The sequence below is a fragment of the Colias eurytheme genome, chromosome 1 (genome assembly GCF_061535395.1).
Source record: "Colias eurytheme isolate Ceu_HAF_F1 chromosome 1, ilColEury1 Martin Lab GWU primary, whole genome shotgun sequence".
Lineage (NCBI taxonomy): Eukaryota > Metazoa > Arthropoda > Insecta > Lepidoptera > Pieridae > Colias > Colias eurytheme.
In genome coordinates, this window is record NC_142980.1 from 529,305 (window position 1) to 550,509 (window position 21,205).

Genomic DNA, 21,205 nt, shown 5'->3' on the forward strand with positions numbered 1-21,205 from the left:
AGCATTTCAATATGTACCCTAACGCACCATGTTACGGTTTATTTTAGTATAACATCTCTAGGTATATTAGCTGTTTTGTTTCTCATTGCACAGAAATTCCAAATTCGAAAAACATTCAGCTACTCCACAACAGAGGGCGTTAGTTTTCGATAGATATAACTTTGAACCTCAACACATAGAGATAAGGTTGAAATTTGTGTCACTCAACATTAATGACATTAACTTGATATTTATCTGATGCTATGCCCTGAGGGATGTCAGCCTTGTTATCGATATCGAGATATCGATAATTCACAAATAAATATTTTTTGTGTATTTTTTTTCTTTCTATTATACGAGTATAGTATAATGTGTCACATTTTGGAGTATGTTTATTACTACTAAGTACGTCTTTTTATATTATTATTATTAAATAAAAAACGGAATAGAATAGTATTAATCTATATTTACAAAATACAAACAGAAAATATGCATTATTTTAAATCTTGGAACTGCCGTAGGTTTGCTGTATCGATGGCCTTTGTTAGACTGCTTAGTGCTGTCGGCATTCAGTTAACTCGTCACGTTGCATTTATCCATTTCTCTTTTAAATTAGCCTCTTTGGGAAATCTGTAAATAAATTGGACTAATGAAAGCTAAGGAAAAATAAAATAAAATTTAATATTTATAATGTTTGTCTTTTCTAAAGTATCGATACTGTCGATATGCGCCACAAGCATCACTAAAGCGACATTCGTTTGTTTATTGCAATAATATTCCAGAAATTCTTGTTTGCTGTTCAATCTATAATAGTACTAATTTCTTACGGATTAAGGTTCATTTTGACTAGATATTTGTATACAATTTTGACAAATTACAAGCGAAGATATAACATAAAATATTATATGTAAAATAAATAAAAATAAGACTTACCGATGGTATGAAATGCCTCCATTGCTGATATTATTTCGTCTGCTATCATTTTTGCACTCTTATACCGAACAACACGTCCTAATTAATGAATAAATACGGAAAAAAGGTTTGACAGCTGACAACCGACTCGAATATTTTTCTGCGCACAACTGAGAGCAAGTTAGGTGATCTTACCTTACAAGTGACACGTGGGCCACGCCCACATCACACTTCTATCTACTTTACTGTTCTGTGAGTTAAACAGATAATAATAATATTAGAGTTATGGTAATTCACCGTGTGCTCCGACGACAATTTTTATTATGTATTAAGACCAGGTTCCAATTTTCAATACATCTTTAATAGTTTTTATAAAAGATCATCGTCTGCTACTCGATCGAGATCTTTAGATCGAATAAAGAAACCGTCGTAAATATTCACAAATCCATAATAAACTACATGACGTCTATAAAAGATATGTTTTAACTTTCAAGTGGGCGCAAAGCTGGGAGCCCATCGTGGCTTCCGACTGGCGTGCCCGCGCGGAGAGCCGGCAGCTCAGTCTGGCCGTGCCCCGCGTGGGCCGAGCGCTCGCTTGATCGCGGTCATCACGTCGGTTCGCCCAATGGCGAGTGGCGCGGATCAGATCGCGGTGATCGCAAGATAGGAGGCAGATCGGGTGCGAGAGGGAAACCTCACGCGAACCCGATCCGGCGCCGCATTATTAGGCGCCGTCACGTGCCTCTTTGATGAAGGTCGCCGGGCGGTGTAACGGGGAATGTAATCCGTCCGGTGCGGTGTGGCGGCGTGAGACGAGTTCCGCTCGTGCCGCCAACTGGAGGATAGAACAGGCGAACCACCTTCGCTATTCTGTGTTTGCGCTTGGCCTGGTGGCAGGCTGCCGCCGAGGGGGTCGCGGAAGAACCGATACCCGCGGCCCCATCATTAGTGGCTAGATGGAACAATGGGGTTTTAGTCGGTAAGAATCCGACATGACCCACGGCTCCTTCCCCGAGGGCCGTGGGTATCTATGCAAGATTTCCCCACTTAAATAAAAGAAAAAAAAGGGGGCAATGCTCTGACTTTAGTGCACGGTTCATAATAGGTGGCCGGTTCAGTCGTCACTGAACCGACCCGTTGTCTAGTTAAATATGGTATTTGTGAATTTTAAAACATTTATTGTATAAATAATAAAAATACACAGCCTTTATGATTAGGGAGGGAAATTTAGTAATTGGATTTAACACGTTTCAAATTATTTCTGATGAAGTTGACGAGTTAGCGATCTCCACTTTTCTACACTTTCGAAACTTGATCCTAAATTTATATAATTTAATATACCGTTACATTAGACTTATATTATAACATTAGACTTGAAATTTTAATTTCATAATATTTACCAAGCTCTTTGTTAGAGTACTATCTAGTTTGGTTTTAGGGCAGTACAAATCTCAGAGCAATTTAAAAGACAATAGTTGCGACAATCCTAATAAATATTCGCATAAGCATTATTCAGTATATATATAAAACAATTGTTTTTAGTTATTAAGATAATTTTGAATAAGTATATTAAAATTTAATGTTGTTGTCATTGTTCGTCTTTATAATATTGTCCTATTTGCTTTTAGTGTATTAAATATGATATTTATGTACGTAGGTCTTTGTGTACGCGGCCTAACCGTGTTATATTAATTGGTAAGATTAGTTGTAACAATATGTGTTTGTATCCGATAGTCAATTATATCTCATATTATGTTAGCGGGCCAAGCATACGCGCTACAACATTTTCTCAGCTCGTTTTGTCGCGTTTGGATCGTTTATGTCTTTTTCTCTAGCGGCCTTAACGCGGCGGCAAATACTGCTAGACAAGAATACTATAAAATGATATAGAGTTCAGGTAATTTCCTTTTTCTGAATGTGAAGACAACACATTTTAATTTAAATTTCAATACTTAACTATTTCATGATTGTATGTTTTTCAGTCGCTATTCAACAGCATAAATGAGAATAATAATTAACTAAATCGATTTTAAACTTCGCTTTGTCTCGTTGACGAGAAACAGTCTTTCTCTATCGAAATATAGGTATATCGATATCGGCAAAATTGGTTTTGGTGTCGCGTATGTTAGCCTGCAGCATCTAGGTTAATCATCGAGGATAGGTGTTACCTAAACATTGTCTGCAATCCTATCTCTTCTATATACATTTCCTAAATTAATCTCCTGCGGTCACCACGAGTGCACTTTATAATTTTACTTACTAATTTTAATTATTTGTGCTCAATCAGTAGTAATAATAAGCATTTAATTAAAATAAATTAATGTTAGATATAACCTGTGTCATTGAAGGATAGAATTATGATCGAGATGGCCGTGTGCGCCTCATCTCGCATACACCATTAAATTTTTAATTCTATCCTTTAGTCGGACATTCTAGTGTAGGTACTGAAGTTATGTTACGTGCGAAAAACAACTGTTGCGCAATTTTGATTAAAATGTAATGATTATGATAATAATCTACGATTATGATACTTTTTGATGTTTGTAAAATACGGAAATAAAGATCTTGGGGAATAGACAAATGGCAAATCGAATATTTTTATGTCCGAATATTCTCCTAAATCTAGTTTGAATTTAGTTTTGAACAATTTTTCCAATTTAAGCTGGATGGAAGTTTAGTGTACCTACATTCGTATAACTTTTCGGTAGATCTCATGTAGACGTTATGAAGATGATGAAAACAATCCTTGTTTAATGAAAGACCCTATTGGTTTCATCGTTTATGCAATTTGTCTAGAAGCCCTTGTTCCAAACACAAACAACTCATAACATCGAGTGTCCTAGCGTACTTAATTGATGTAAACGTAGTTAAGATTACCAATTAAATGAATGTTAAAAATGCTGTGTTTTTATTACCCCAAAATATACATGATGGCATTAAATTAAAATGGCAAAGTTATCATTTGGGAAATAAAATACCAATATACCTAAGCACTGCCTTCCTTCTTATCAAATGGTCCCTATCCTTATTCCTAAATGAATATGAGATATCTATCCCGTACAGTCCTAATTAATATACTGAAAATGACAATTTTGAAGATTCTCAGAAATAAGTCCTTGATATTTTTTCGATTCTAAAAACTGATGCATAAGTATAGAAGACCAGGCGAGCCAAACAGTCGATCCATAAGTTCAGAATGCTACCATATTATCAGCCCAAGCAGTAAACGATAAAACTAGATTTGATTGGTATTTTATTGATCGTTTCAAAGGCAAAATGTTAATTAATCAATTTGCATCCAACATCATTCAGTATTTGGCTTACATAATACAACATTGGAGATAAACTGGCAGTAAATTCGTAGATTTGACAAAGCAACAGGTGGCTTCAGGCTGTGTGCGACCGCAAACAAGCCGCGGTTAAAGGCAAGCCAAATTTGCTCAATAAATACACAAGCCTCAAATTAAATGGCGCATTAATATTATATTATTGTCGCCAATACTTTATTTAAAGAGAGATTCTACATGAACTGATAAAAGGCAACAGTATTTAGAGCTTATCGAGCACAATATTTCTACTCAATATAATGATATTTAATCACACATATCGAGCTTTGCTTGCTCTTCTATTTGAATTGCATACCTACTTGCGTATTAAGAGGTATTGTGTATTAGTTTCTCGGAAAGGGGAACACTTTAACAAAGAAATAAAACCTCACAAATATTTTCACCAATTTTTTATTTTCTACACTACTCGACCTCTTTTTCAGAGTACATTCTAATAAAACAAATTAACAACTATAGAATCTAAATGGAAAACGTGTGCAATATAAACTTTGTAAAGCGACAACTGAGAGAAACGAGCTCTACACGGGGGCTTAGGCCCAGGCCCGCACGCCGCGCTTGAAGGGCTTGCCGCAGCGCGAGCACACGAGGTACACGACGCGCTTCTGCTCGTGCACCCTCACCCGGATGCGCGTCTCGTTCATGCTGATGAGCACCTTCTGCAGGATGACCGCCTCGTTGTCGGCGAGCGAATCCACCAGCGGTGGCGGCCGCTTCTTGGAGTCCGGTGGGTCCAGTGCGAACAGCATCCGGATGTCGCGGATCTCCTCCTCGTTGAATTCGTGCAGATTCTCAAACAGATTTTTTTTGGCAGCCATTTTAGCGACTCTCTGAACTGAGGGACTCGAAAACTGTTGCTCTCGTGATGCGAAGACGACGAGTGCGTGTGTCCGGGCCGAATCTAGGATATCGATTCGTTATGACGGGTTGCCAGGGTCCGGGACGCACGTAATCCCCGAAATTTTTACAAATATTCAACTGGATAGTTAAAACGCGCACTTAATTTTTCGCTTTTTTATGCTATAATTCGGAACACTCGTTGTTCAGTACGGCGAAAGCTTCAGGCGGCTTATCTCCCGACGGTCCGGCTGGGATTGATACGGATGACGCAGTGATATATTGTAACGCCGATTACAATATACATACATAAATGGAGGTAATGCGTGGAGAGTAGCAACCCTATGGCCTCGGCCGGGTATCGACGCTGCAACATGCACTTGCGCCCTTCTGGGATGCAGCCCTCCCGCAGCCCGCCGCCGCCCGCCCGACCACCAGTTGCGCATTTCTGTATGCGTGATTTCAATGAGGGTGGCGACAGCATCGCGACCACTGATAGCTATGATTTTACAAACTTGCAACATTTATTTTGTATGAATTTTTTAAATTTTTTAATATCCCGTTTAAGAAACTAAAATGTATGTTGTGTTTAGTAACTTCAAGAAACATATTGAACCAATATCTTAAAAGCTCAGTAAAAGCTTTTAATTATATTCAATATGACTAGCAATTTTTTGTGGTTTAACGTGGGTTTAACTGATTATAATAACAAAAAGTACTGATACATCCAAATATTCCTAAGTTATATCACAGACTAATAATAATATACTACGGTTATATCCAGCAGTTCCTTCAATACTAAAACATTGTACATCCATGTTTTTATTGAAAGACATCGACAAGATATTACATAGAAATGTAAATAATACTACTATTGTAGTATTTCAGGCAATTATAAGTGGCGGGAGGGCGAGAGGGTGGAAAAGCTTTGCCTCCCTCTAATAAATCGCAGCCGTACAGCGTGTTTCACAATAAAGTTTTTCCTGCATTGGAATGGTGTTATGTTATGGGGTTTTTTGTTTTGATTTACGAGTATATTTTTGGAAACAGCGCCATCTCTATTTAAAGTTTTATATTGTAATTTGGACCTGAGCGCCAAATGTTACAATTGTGAGGTATATTGTGGTACATGGACCACAACGAATTGAAAAACCCCTTGAAATTAATGCCACATACTAATAATAGTTCCATATCAACCTGAATTGTGTAACTGTATTTAGTTTTAGTTTTTTTGATACTTTTTTAAATAGTTTGTACCTACAGTGCAATATTCGCCACCATACATTACTGCTAATAAAAACCATATTATTAATTAGACAAATAATAAAAATTATAATATGGTAAAGGGAGCAAGGGAGGTTAAAAAAATAACATCTCGATTGAATATTTTTTAATATTTACAAATTATCTATAATCGTATAATACAAAGTAGGTACATTTTAATGCGCTAGTTTGTGCGTATATAAATATTATAAAAATGTTAATTAAATTATATCATTAAATTAATTAAGACTAACACTAAATATTAGTTTACATATTTCAGAATTGATTACAACTGTTCTTATATACGTCCAGTGTATTAAAATTACAATAAAAAGAACCCTGTTTCAAATTATAAAATTCACGCTTCTAAAAACAATATTTTCCCAAAAATTGTACTTGAATGAATTATTACTCTAGCGGTTATCGAGTACACTAAATAAACCATGTTAGCATCACACTGTTCGATGGGGCAATTAATATTTATAAATTTAATAAAAAGTTAACTCATATCAGTATTACTATTACCTAAATATATTACAAATAATCTGATCACATATTGGAATGTAGTTACTAAGTTAAGAATTGTGAGACGTTAAAACGTCTTTACATAAAGGAAACTTTGAGAACATTGAGAAAAGTATTACGCATTGAAAATGTTCATGTATTCTTGTAAATTAACCGACTCGCACCCCTAAAGTGAACATTGGAACCGCTCAGCAAACTTGTCGCTCCTGACAGTGTACCCGCGGCAAACATTTGCCCCATTATAACTTTTGAAATGTCTCATTCAGCGTGTATTTGTATGAATTTAAGGCCAGTTTCACAACTTCTGATATATTTTGTTGAGCTTTTCTGTCGGTTAATATGACAAATGTACTATAAAAATGTTGTCCTTGGTCACGATATAACATGTGAAGTTGTTGTTGGGGATTTTATGGAATAAAAGCTTAATAAATTTTCGCCAAAATCGGAGAAACTAAAGGGTGAAACATTCAGGTGATTGACAGTTCGCGCGAAGACAGGACAACGACCGTAACTTTATCTGTAAGTTGTGAAAATGGCCTTTTACCTTGAAAAATAAAACTTATGCCAATATTCCTTTTTCTACAGAGTAATATTAATAATAGCGGGATGTAGAATACTTACAAAAATACTGAGTTCATGAAAAGTCGAATTTTCCAAGTATATTTAATATTTATATAATAAAAAAAGAAATAGCTATCAAATTACATAACCAAAAAAGAAAGAAATAGAATAGATTCGTATAAAGACTGATTACAAAAGATAGAAGAGATCTAGGAGTAGAAAACAGGTTAAAATACTTATATAGTTCCTAAAACTATGAAATATATATACGTATACTGATTTATGACCAGTATTTTATGTATGTAAATGTTTCTAGAAGTTTTTAAACTAAAATGCATTTCGTTCTTATAATATAAAACATTAATTCAATAATTTAGTACATTAACAATTATTCTTAAACATACATCAAGTTTGATTTTACAATAATAATAAAGGTTTTAAAAAAGTATAAATAGTTTGCACTTAATAAATATTGAAAATTAGTAAATTACGACCTTAATAAATAAAAAAAAATCATGATCACAGACAATTTATGACACAATCAAATACTTCGAACAAAATACATGAACAACTTATACACTTATTTACAATTCTTGTCAATTTACCCATTTGTTTTTAATTATCTATGTTAATATTCAAACAATTTTATTAAAAGAATTGTCAAAGCATAAAAAAATCCAGTACTTTAACACGAAGTCAATTATAAAATTATTTATCTAAACACAGCACAATTCTAAAAACCTAAATAGACATAAAGATTTGAAAATTACGAGACTTTGAGTCAAATTTGGTAAAAATGCTGTAATTATATATAAGTGGTGTCTCCATCGAACGTAGGGTTGGTGAAGCCCGTTATCTCGCTTATCTTCGTTATCTCAGGGGGTGGCAGTTTCTGCGAAAATATAATACTTATTAAAATTTAATTCATTTTATTTTATTTATTACATGGTTATGATCATACCATTAGCCATTATATTACAAAAAACACAATAATTATTTAGTTTCTCCACTTCTAAACAAATTGAATAAACTCTATAACGAATATCGATTAAAAATACCTAATTTAATTCTTTTCCAAAAAATATTGGAAACATAAGGTACCTATAATAATAAAATACACTAATTATTGTTGTAAATTTACTACAATACTAGCAGTGCCGCACGATTTCACCCTCGGATTTATCAGCGGGCAAATTCAAGTATTTCTTTCTATATCTCATATATAAGTGTTAAGTTTCTTCCACGTCCAATTCCAGTGATTCACATAATTCTAAATCATTAATTGTTTCAAGAAAGAGTAACAAATAAACATCATCATCAATAAATGATCATCATCATCCTCACAAACTTTCGCATTTATAATACTAGTAGCATTCGCCCGCTTTGTCTATAACCTAATTAATTATATACTAAAATCTTCCTGTTTAATCACTCTATCTATTCAAAAAACGCATCAAAATCCGTTGCGTAGTTTTAAAGATTTAAGCATACAATAGGGTCAGAGAAAGCGAGTTTATTTTATACTATGTAGTGCTTAATTTCGTCCATACCTTGGAGCGATACACCTTGTTAGTGAGCTTTCTCAAGCCCGCGAAATGGTTCTCAATGTCGTTGAGTTTCTTGCCCTCCGTCTCCGGCAGGATAAAGTAGAACATCACGCACCCCGAGAGGCTGGAGATAAATGTTATTGTTTTATAGATCGTATTGTTCTTTAATGATGTCGCTTGTAAAGTATGTTAATGTAATACGAGTTAGTATTAACTAAATAAACTATAATTTATGTACATTTTGTTTGTTTGTACATTTATTTTAAAATAAATAAAAAAAATAAAAAGCCTTTTATTCAGATCCACATTACAATTATTATAATATGATTCTAATACAAATAAAACTTAAAATCTAATGTAAACCTTAATCTAGTCTCTTATTTGAATTATGCTTATTTTTTTTTTTAACCGACTTCAAAAAAAAGGAGGAGGTTATCAATTCGGCCGGTATGTTTTTTTTTTATGTATGTACACCGATTACTCCGAGGTTTCTGAACCGATTTACGTGATTCTTTTTTTGTTCGATGCGGGATGGTGTCGAATTGGTCCCAAAAAAATTTATTCGGATAGGCCCAGTAGTTTTTATTTTATGAGCATTTTTGTCTGTAATTGTAAATGTTGCAAGTGCAAGTTTGAAGTCGGTTGTTTTTAACGCAGTTATCACTTGTTGTAGATCTGTTTGCCAGTCGACAAAGGCCTCCTCCAACCGTTTCCACTCATTTATTTAGGACAACTTATAAAAAAGACATCAATACATGATATCAAATATGATACAAGTGGATAAGTCGAGTTTTGCTTTAACTACAAATTGTCACGCCAAATTGCAAAAAGTTTATCTGGGAATTAGGACGCTCATAAAAACAAATCATGTAAAAAGTAATGTGTATCAATTCGTACTAACAATAAAGTTATATATTTTTACGTATAAACTATATATTATAGCTAGCAAGAACCAGTGAGATGATTTCCTTTCGGATCATGGTCCAGTGGGATCAAATCGGAGAGATATTTCGCAGGAATTGTTTAACCGCTTTCTGGATGGAGATTATCTCTTTCGTTTAAATCGTTTATTTCAATATCAAACAAGGATGGTTGGACATTATAAAGGTATAATTTCGACTTGGCTCTTTTACTATTATTTTAATTTAAACATTTTAAAAATATTTTTTTTTTACTTTTATCCCTGTTACAACGTGTATAACAACCCAAAGACAAAATAAAAATAATAGTTAAAAAAAAACTAAAAAACACGCTTTTTATAGAAAACCGAACTAAAAAATAGAAATTTTTTATCAAATTAGTGTATTGTCATCGGTCATCAATAAATCTACAAAGTTTGAACGAAATCTGGCCGTTTAAAGGGTCAAAATCGCGCCCAAAGAAGTCGGTTACAAACATACAGGTGAAGCTAATATAAAGCGTGTAAAAAGACGGGTTGCACTCCGGGAGTGCCGGCAGAAGTGAAAACTTGATTATTTACGTTCAGCATGTTTGATATCCATCCGTCTTACGCTTTTTCCATCAGGCCACGTGTCCTGACGCGAGTTTAAGATTTTATACCCAACGCCGCTAAAGAAGTTTTCACTTCAAAAAATCCCACCTCACGATCCCATATAACCCGTAGGTGCCCCAGATGGACAGCGTGTCCACCATGCTGATGTACAGCTTGTTGGTGAGGAAGCCGAAGATGTAGCCCACCGCGCTGGCGAGCCCCGCGCCGCCCGACCGCGTGCGTGCGCTGAACACCTGCAACCAGAGAACAGCATTAGCACAGAATACATAATACGAGCTTAGCATTAGGTAAATATTAGCTTATCTATACTATAGGGCATTTAACTTTTTATTTTTTTTTTTGAAAGAAAGAAAATACGTTTAATCACAAATACTTAACTAAGTACAATTTTTCACTTATAACTAATACACTCCAAAGTAATTTTTAAATAAATTGATTAGGTACTGACTAATTATACCACATTAAATAACCTTTCTATCCTCATATTTAAGATTTCGAAAATATAAAATATTAACCTTTGTATTATTTAAAAAATTTGTTTATTTTTTTCGTATCATTAAATAAATGGCTAATATTGTGCTTAAACTTCACGCCAAGTTCTAAAGAGATCATCGCAGTAGTTTAGAAGCTACATGTATTAGAATGGCGAAACGCGGAAATATCCCCATATTAGTGCCTCCTTTTTTTTTTTGTTTAGCTGGTTAGCGCGACGTACTTTTAGAAAACTAAGCTTCTAAATGCAAAAAATTTCGTATAAATTCCTAGGATATATACAGGTGTAAGATACCTACTAAAATAACTGAAATCTGGAACCTGACTCTGAAATCTGTCCGCTGCGCGTGAAATGCCTCACATATGAAGCACAACCGTAATACTAGGTACTATAATAGGTACGAATTGTCTGCTAAAGCATATGTAATCTTCTTATCTGTACTAACTGGCTAACTAGCGATATCCTGTCTTCCGCGAAATATCAACCCCGTTTACCCCCGGTTGCTATTGATTATATTATGTACCACGGGCGAAGACGGTGTATGATAATATAATATAGATAATAGAATCTGTTATAATTAGTAATTTCCATTAGGCAATACGTTGAAGTAAATTAAACGCACGATACCTACTTTACTTACTTATAAAATATGTGAATGTAAGTTTATTTATTAGGAACAAGTTTAAGCATACGCGAAATTTAACTACTTACTGAAATAATGCGGATACCTTGTATTTTCCTTCGCGAGTGAAGTCGTGGGCGGTAAACTAGTGTTTTATAATTAGGTACCTACTTACCTATTTAGTTCAGTTTTATAATTATTATTTAGTGGTTATTCCGTTTGCTGATTTTTCTGCTACCTACACGTTGACGGTAATCCCTGTTATGAAAATATTCTGATTTTTGACGATATGTATTTGTATATAAATAAAAGTTAAGGTACATGTAACTAAAAATATACATGAATCTATCATGTTGATTCCATTAAGTCTAGTACACCTGGACTTAATGGACATTACATAGTCAACTGTATATCGTTTCAGATACAATTGAAGAATTAAGAATGCGAAGACATACTTCTCCAATGAGGATCCACGGCAGCAGCCTGATGCCCGTGTGGGTGATCAGAGCCAGTAGCATCAGCAGAGTCGTGGGGATCCAAGCGGTGGGATTATTCTGCAGAAAACATTTCATTTCATGTGCTCATTCGGAAATTTAAATTCATTCATCAAAGACATCAAAGTAAACGTAAAATAGAATTATCTTTTTATTTTTAATATCATATTATATCGGTTTACTAGTTTTTTACTACATATTATTACGGAAATTTAACAAAGTAACAAAATAATCATGCAAAAATGCCATTAAAAATAATATTTATATCAGCGCCATCTGTGATATTTCGTACGTACTACAACAATGTTTCAGTTGCAACGATGACAAGACGGACAAAGGAACAGCTTTCACATAAATTTACAAGATGGCACTAGTAGTAGAATGAAAACTAATAAAATTAAAAATTTTTGAATACAATAAATCTAATGATTTCTAATAAAAAGACTTACCGTAGACATAACGCCGGTACTCGCTGTAGTTGTAATATTCACGATTTCTGGTATAACATCTCCACCAACTTCCATGGTCTGGAATAACACGAAGCATTTTAATAAATTTATATTTATTATATTTCTTTATTTTGCTTATTTCTTTTGATAATCAGAGTGCTAGGCGAGCGTGCAGGAAATAAATTGATTTTAAATTTATTAGCGAATGTTGAAAACACCATCGCTGCTCGAAATGCTGTAGAAAACATCATGAGGAAGCCTGCGTGAACCTGCATTTGGCCAGCGTGGTGGATTATGGCCTGCACCCTTATAGGCAGCCCTTATAGGCTTGGCTCGTTTCCCAGCATTGGGAACATTATGGGCTGATATTATGATGATGACAAAGAAATCTTAATCAAGCAATTGGATCAGTAACCGTCAGTATGTAGGCGTCGTAGCCGGCGACCAGCAGGCACACGAGGCCGGCGCCGGCGGTGGACAGCAGCGTGAGCGGGCGCTTGCCGGCGCAGTGCACCAGCGACACGGAGGCCAGCGAGCCGGCGATCTGCAGCAGGCCCAGGATCAGCGTCGCGTAGTACTTGTCGATCGGCGCCTCCAGCATTTGGAATATCGACACCGAGTACGTCTGGAAAAGCACACAATAATAGCTAGCTAGCTAAAAAAATAAAATGTCAATGGTAAAAGGTCAATGTGGTTAGTACGGACTGCGTCTTGGGAATCTTATTCTGGGATAAAGGTTCATCTGGGATAGCAGTTATTGGTCGCATTGTGAATGTTTTCGAGCATTTATTTGCATTAAATGCGTAAATAAACACATATTAATGCATACGATAAAACTGATTCCAAAATCTCAACTTTTCGTGCAAAATTAAAATCAAGGCCGTATAAAAAGAGGATATTTTCAGGGAAAAGTACATAAAAACATGAACTGACCTGCAGCGTGGTCATACCGCTGAAGTGACCCACGAAGAACGCGTAGCTGACCAGGAAGAAGGGCATGAGGAAACTCCTCTCGGTGTAGAGGGAGATCCGCGACCACAGCGTCTCCTCCTCGCCTTGCGCCTCTGCTGGTGGAGGTACCGCTCAAGGTCATTAATAGGCATTAGACTATGGCGAATATTCGTGTTACAGCAACAAATGTGGCTGGGTAGAAGCAAAGCATGGTATTCCATATTCGAGCGAAAAGATGTCGTTTGACATGGATGCTATTATCAGAAGTGGACCATATTGAAATAGCACACGAAAACCACCAGCTCTCAATAAAAGATCAAAATCGGACGCCTAATATAGAAAAGAACATCGCCTATGCCTGCGTTGCCCCAGCATAATACGGTGTGACAGTCTTGAATTAACAAACACAAACAACGTACTCAATAAGATATCTCTTTTATAGTGATCCTTAAATCCATAAATATATATGAAACTAGTGGTCCGCCCCGGCTTCGCCCGTGGTACATATTTCGCAATAAAAGGTAGCCTATGTCCTTTCTCGGGTATCAAAATATCTCCATACCAAATTTCATGCACATTGGTTCAGTAGTTTAGGCGTGATTGAGTAACAGACAGACAGACAGAGTTACTTTCGCATTTATAATATTAGTATGGATAACTAGTATGGTATTATAATATGATCTATGACAGTATACCTTTCTTTTTCTTATAAAGAGCCTCGATGTCTCTCAGTTCTGTTTCAACATTTGCCGCGGCAGTCCAACCGCGCAGCCATTGCAGACTCTGAAAACATGGAATTAGTTATAAAATATATTATTATCATTTAAATATCTTCTGTAATTCAAGTGTATAGTCTCTTTGAAAAGGGGCAGTAAAATAATTTTACCTTAAATACGACTTATATATAAAGTGACTTCTTAGGTTATGTGTTGTGTTTAAAATAGATAAATTATTTGGAAAAAATATTTTCCTCTTTTACCTGTCTTGCTTCATTATAACGTTTCTTATAGACGAGCCAATGAGGAGACTCGGGTACGAAGCATAAAGCCACTACTGCTAAAACCTGTAAATATATGAATTTCTATATTTTATTTTATTTTATTTATTTGGTCAACCAACATTTGTTTACAATGATTCTTAAATATAAAGGAGAATGGGCATTTTACTATGGAAGTTGGGCCTGAACCCTTGAGTTGGACCAATACACATGAGATATTGTTTTTATAATAGATCATAACACATACATAACGGGAAAAATATATATAAAAAAATAATCAACCGGGTTTTTGTACAGTCACATCAAGTTTTATTTCTTTGTGTATAATATTTTTTGCAATAAATAACTGTTATAAGACAATGACAATATTTTTATGTTACTCCAATTCACTTTCACTTACAAATACGTACTAATCTTAAGCCTTCTAATAAGCGAAATACACTAATATTATGTTTTGTAACAGGTACCTATACCGTGTTTATTATAATATTTTAACGTAGTTAGACGTTTTTTGTGGTTAAACTCAGACACTCCAGTGACATTTAGATTTATACTTACTTCACTCGAATTAAAAACACCGTTATTGTGCGCAAAATAATAGCCAAATAAATAAAACTTTTTGCCTTGACTGTACAAGAACCCGGTTGATTTATTTTTTTATTTTATTTTTTTCGTAAGGTATGTGTAATGATCTATCACAAAAACAATATTTCGTGTGTATTGGTCTTAGCCCAAGTTTCAGGCCCAATTTGCCCATTCTCCTTTTACATAACATATAGCTCTTGCGATAAAGTAACAAATAATTAGAGGTTGACACAGCATGCGCCAATTATACAGAGTTAGTTCTTAAAATATTGTTAATATTATTAAAAAAATAAGAATTATTTAATATATATTATTATAAATAAGTATTGCGAATTCTAGCTCTTATTGACCGTGTACAAGTAACTAAAGAAATGTGGTAATATATACCCAATACATGTCAATTAAATCAAAACTTGGTTTTTATCGGGAACAGGTACAGGAACAGGAACTGGTTCCTCAGGAAGGAACCAGCTTATTATTATCAAGAACAATTTTGATCACCGATATCTAATTTTATGATAAGGTAACTACATATTTTTATTTTATCACATCTCGGCAAGGGCCAAGGTGTATATAATATTTATTTTGTTTCGTCTGCAATAACATGGACGCTCACTGCTCAGGCTGTCTTATCACTGATAGTGATTATAATAAATATAAAAAAATATAAGTACGAATTAAAAATCAAATTTAAACAGAAAAAAAAACTTACAAAATAAGCTTTTGTTGTGTATATGGATTGTTACTAAAAAGTAAAAACTGGTTTAAATGTTAATTAAAACTCCAAAGCATCAAAAAAGTGAATATCCTGTTCTGAGTATCAGTATAAACACCTTGTTGACTAGTTTAAGACGTCGAACACTTACATATATAAATAGTTAAGGTCATTGACCGCAACTACACTGTATTTTGGCACAGCGAAATGGTAAATTCATAGATTCAATCTCTGAATAGATAATCTGTGGCCTAGAGTTTTTAAAAACAAAAATAAGATTTCTCCTTGCTTCTATAATAATTCATCAATGAAACATATGTTTAAGACATGTTATCACGCAGCCCATATAATATAATGTTCCTACTGCAGGTTCCTACTCCTTATTAGGATGAGGATTCAAAATGGATGTCAGTCAGTCAGTCACATGTCGTCAATATAATTCTAGGACATGTCGATTTTCTCACGATATTTTCCACCGTTTTCGAGCTGTGCAGATAATTGACATAGTTGGTAGTTACTAACCGTGAACACGATGTTAACAAGAGCCACAGTGCGCCAGTACAGCATCAGGCCGAAGAGGAACTGCGTGAAGACTCCGATGATGATGCACATCGAGCTGGTGGCTGACAGCGCGCCCCGGAGGTGCGGCTGCGTGATCTCCGCTACGTATGTCAGCACCTACATCAGATGGTTTGTAAGTAATATCTAGTGTAAAATCAAGTATGTATGTATATAGCTCATGTGGTATTCTAATGTATAACCTATGTTATTGTAAAGTTTCATCCAAATCGGTAAAGTTGTTTTTTTTTTGGGAAACAGTAACGTACGATTCTCATATACTTTCGTATATATAATATTAGTAGGATTCGAATAAAATCTATACTAATATTATAAAGCTGAAGAGTTTGTTTGGTGTTAGATAGCCAATTTATCGAGGAAGACTATAGGCTATATTATATCATCACGCTAAGACCAATAGGAGCGGAGCAATGCGGGTGAAACCGCGGAGCACAGCCAGTTCGATATATAATAATTAATATAATATAGGTAATAGGACTACCAATTAGTACCTTCAACATAACGTACGGTCTACTCATGTTTTATTAATTTTTGGAGCAGTCGAACATAGCGAAAAATTATTTGTACCTAGGTATATCTTCTTTCTTCACTACATAGTATAAAACAAAGTCGCATTCTCTGTCCCTATTTCCCTATGTCCCTATGTCCCTTTGTACGCTTAAATCTCTGAAACTACGCAAAGGATTTTGATGCGGTTTTTTTTAATAGATAGAGTGATTCAAGAGGAAGGTTTATATGTATAATAACATCCATTAAATAGTGGAGAAGTACTGTTATTTTTGAGGTTTCTAATATGATGTCGTAAATAATTACATTTTATCCGCTTACATTGCAAACGCAGGCTGAACCCTACGAGTTTTATCAAAATAATGTACTAAGTATTGTACACATTGAAAAGGTCTACAGAAAAGTCCGCGATGGCATATGTCTATCTCTTATGGATAACCCACAATAACTTTTTTTGTCATTTACTTTTTACGACAAATAATGGCTAATTTTCGAAGCGTTTTTGAACCAATACAGCATTAATCCTTAACCAATTCAATACCTTGAATACATTGTACATTTAATATAGATCTATATGGCCCTTTACACCGTATGATTTAAGTGAATATTTTCGAAGATATTACAGATTTAAAAATTGCGGGAAGTAGCGTTTGCGGCGGTACGGGCCGGCCGGGCCGCTATGTTTTTATATACAACGTTAAAAGTTTTTCTGTAGTGTATTTAGTATCAGCATTGCACCCGTGCGAAGCCGGGGCGGGTCGCTAGTTATATATAAAAATGAATCGCAAAATGTGTTGGTAAGCGCATAACTCGAGAACGGCTGAACCGATTTCGATAATTCTTTTTTTATTATATTCCTTGAAGTACGAGGATGGTTTTTATGTAGAGAAAACGTAAATATGTACCACGGGCGAAGCCGGGGCGGACCGCTAGTTATAAATATTTATAAATTTAAAGAAATCAAGACATACTCAATCCACTCGCTATTTTATCGCACGTGACACAAAATCTTCCAAATGTTGCGAAATATGATTATTATACTTTTGTTGTGATGCTGCTTGCATAATGCCATGGCGGATGTTACCTCTATCTCGATGGCCTCGTTCAGCCATTTATTTATGTTTACTAAAACATGCAAATTGCACAAGGCAATACAATGACCAGATAATTTACAGTTGACAAGCGAACACACGGATTTTATAAGTATAGGAGGTCATGTCCATATATTTCACAAGAAATGGAATATTGTTCGATGGTGGATTTAAAATATATTAAAATAAAGGTTAAAGCACTTTTTGTGTTTATATCACCTTATTTCTTGTCTCTTGAATAATTTATTATTATTGTGTTGAATTGATAGGTATGTGGAAAATAATCGGAGCTCCCGTTATTTGTCCCTACACCACCGATACTATAATCATATTACTGTCACAACTATAGACCAATGGATTTAGCTATCGTAAAAATAACGGTGAAGATTTCGTAGAAACAATTTAAAAATCTGTAGTAAAAATAATATAAACGTTCACATACGGGTGCCTCCAAAAGACCGCCAGCTAAACCAGTCAATATCAGCGCGGTATACAAGTGTGAAGTGGTCTTGGAGAAGTGGAAGACCAGCCAGGCGATGAAGAAGGGCAGATTGACGAACTGCATGGCGCGCCGCCGACCCAGCGGTGACGTCACCAAGCCTGACAGCGCGCACCCGATGGGCACCACTATCAAGTTTATGGAGCCTGGAGAAGACAATAAATAAAATAAGTATTCATAGTTTAAAAAAGCGTGTGTGCAGAGCATACTTGCCAGAATTGAAACTTCTTTATATATATGGCGAGATTCAAAGATACCAAAATCGTCACCTTACTCCATGACGTGAAGGTGCGACTTTGAAATTATATCTACTCTCAACGCGCCCTGAAGTTTCACTTCAAAAACGCAAATTACTTCAAGTAAAAAAAAAATTGACTAACACTGATTTACGATAAGAAGTAGGTTTGTTATTATGAGAAATTTTGATAAATAATAAACTAAATTAATTTGCCGATTGAACTTCTTCGCTGTAGATTCCAAACATTATTTTGGCAATTAAAACTACATTGTAGAATATACGCACTGATAAAAAGAACAAATTATGGAATTAATTTAGACATTCATTGTACATCAATTTACTTTTTACATCTAATTAATATACTGTCTATTTTTACAATCGATTCTTTATGATAAAGAAAAAATATAAAACAATGGTAAATGGTAACTTACTGATCCATGATATTTCTGAGTTCTGTAAATGCAGTACCTCCCCTTCCATTGGATCTTTCACAGCCGGGATGAGGATGGTGGGGAACCCGAGCGTCATTCCATATCCTGGAAAAAGATAAAATATTTTTAATTTATTTTATCTAAATTACCACGTCCTTAGAGCTTAGACTGAGTATAGTTACAAAAGTACAAAGTATGAATATTTAAATTATTTCATGAAAAGCTTATATTTATTTAGGTTTTTCTTTGATCGCGAGGCGGAAATCTAGTCTAGATTTCCACCTCCCGATCAAAGAAAAACCCACAAAGTTCCCGTTCCTGTGGGATTTCCTTGATAAACAGTAGCCTATGCCTTATTCCGGGTCTTCAGCTATCTACATACAGTTCAATAGTTTTTTCGTGAAAGAATAACAAACATACAAACATACATCCATCCATCCAACCTCACAAATTTTCACCATATTAGTACCGATACAAGTATTTCATTATTTAAGTTTATAAAATAACTCAACACAATAATAAATCGTGCCAATAAATCTATATCTATCACAGAAAGTAGTAATTTATGCTAGTATCTGACTAATTAAAGAGCTAGAAAATTTAGGACCTGCATTAGGTATCTATAATCGCTGGAAACCGGAATGTATCAACTATTCAGCGTTCAATAGTGACCGGAAGGACAAGCCAACCAGGAAACTAAACTTGTATGTCTATTTACGATACAACCTACCTATATTATTAATTATTAATGTAGGTTTGTGTGCGAATCTTGTAAACTCCTTAACAACAGTCATTTTAATTAATTACTGTGCAATGTCTCGTTGTAACGAAGTCAATTAAATATGCATTTCATATAAATTACTCGTCAGTTCATGATCGAATTAAAAACACCGTATTAAATGTATATAAAAATATAAAATTTGGTTTACCTGACGTAACACACCAAAAAACAAATTACACGTGAAATTAGAACGTACACTTTTTTGAAGTAGGTTAAAAATAGCAACAAACATAGTAAGATAGTGACATCGTTTCCGAACGGTCTTGACATTTATTTCCTGACCCACTCCATTGAATAAGTTAATAAATCTATAAAATATATCGATAGCTTTAATTTCAGTATCACTTGAATCCAAATTCAGATAAAATAGATAAATATTTCTTTCAAAACAAATCTTTCAACTACATTCAGTAATCTCTCAAAGGATACTAAAAGCATTACATTTTCACTGAAAAATACGGACTTTAATTAAATTTATTTAAATATTCAATATCATAAAATATTCTACACGTTATTCCTGAAAACTTTTATCATGTAAGTAAATAATGTATCTAATATACTACGTCTATGCGCGACACTATAGTTTTTCTGGCATGATTTATAATCAAAAAGTAATTTACAATATCCTGCTGTATTTAAGCATTTTATTATGAACATCGATTAAAATGTATAAAAGACTTTTAAAAATTATCAACTTCTAAATGTACAAAAATACAAATAATTAAAACATTTAAATGGTCACGCATTATACATCTCAAGCCTTTGTTGCGAAAACTTTGCAGATAAAAGGCATCATTGTTTTTTTTTAGAATGATTGTTACATACCCTATAATTACATTCATAGAAGTATTGTAAGTAATTAGTTATACGTACAATGAAAATTAAAATCTAGCGAGTTTTATCTATCGAATGACTGAAAGGACACGAGTTCCAATGATATTTTTTTCCTATCTATATTATACTTGTATACGTAGTATATTATTATTAGTCTGTGATTATACTATATCTATATTATACTACTAGCGGTCCGCTCCGGCTTCGCCCGTGGTACATACTACATATTTACGTTTTCTCTACATAAGAACCATCCTCGTACTTCAATGAATATAATTAAAAAAGAATTATCGAAATCGGTTCAGCCGTTCTTGAGTTATGCGCTTACCAACACATTTTGCGATTCATTTTTATACATAAGAAGACTAGCGGTCCGCCCCGGCTTCGCCCGTGGTACATGTTTACGTTTTCTCTACATAAGAACCATCCTCGTACTTCAAGGAATATAATAATAAAAG

The 21,205-nt window shown here is 34.5% G+C and overlaps 1 protein-coding gene across 2 annotated transcripts in view; it reads right to left on the minus strand.

Moving 5' to 3' along the window:
* Positions 1–6,468: 6,468 nt before the first annotated feature.
* The window catches only part of LOC149910836 (facilitated trehalose transporter Tret1-like), a 60,105-nt gene continuing 45,368 nt past the window's right edge, over positions 6,469–21,205 (minus strand). The window contains exons 3-14 of one of the 2 annotated variants that reach the window (XM_090119814.1): positions 19,133–19,237; positions 18,407–18,609; positions 16,310–16,465; positions 14,470–14,553; positions 14,186–14,273; positions 13,473–13,603; positions 12,955–13,164; positions 12,540–12,617; positions 12,052–12,150; positions 10,569–10,714; positions 8,972–9,092; positions 6,469–8,313 (exon numbers count right to left, since the gene is read on the minus strand). In XM_090119814.1, the coding sequence (XP_089975940.1) occupies positions 8,227–8,313; positions 8,972–9,092; positions 10,569–10,714; positions 12,052–12,150; positions 12,540–12,617; positions 12,955–13,164; positions 13,473–13,603; positions 14,186–14,273; positions 14,470–14,553; positions 16,310–16,465; positions 18,407–18,609; positions 19,133–19,237 (1,508 nt within the window). In that variant the 3' untranslated portion in view covers positions 6,469–8,226. Of the gene's footprint in view, positions 8,314–8,971; positions 9,093–10,568; positions 10,715–12,051; positions 12,151–12,539; positions 12,618–12,954; positions 13,165–13,472; positions 13,607–14,185; positions 14,274–14,469; positions 14,554–16,309; positions 16,466–18,406; positions 18,610–19,132; positions 19,238–21,205 lie in introns of both variants that reach the window. The other variant, XM_090119807.1, reaches the window with a different exon arrangement.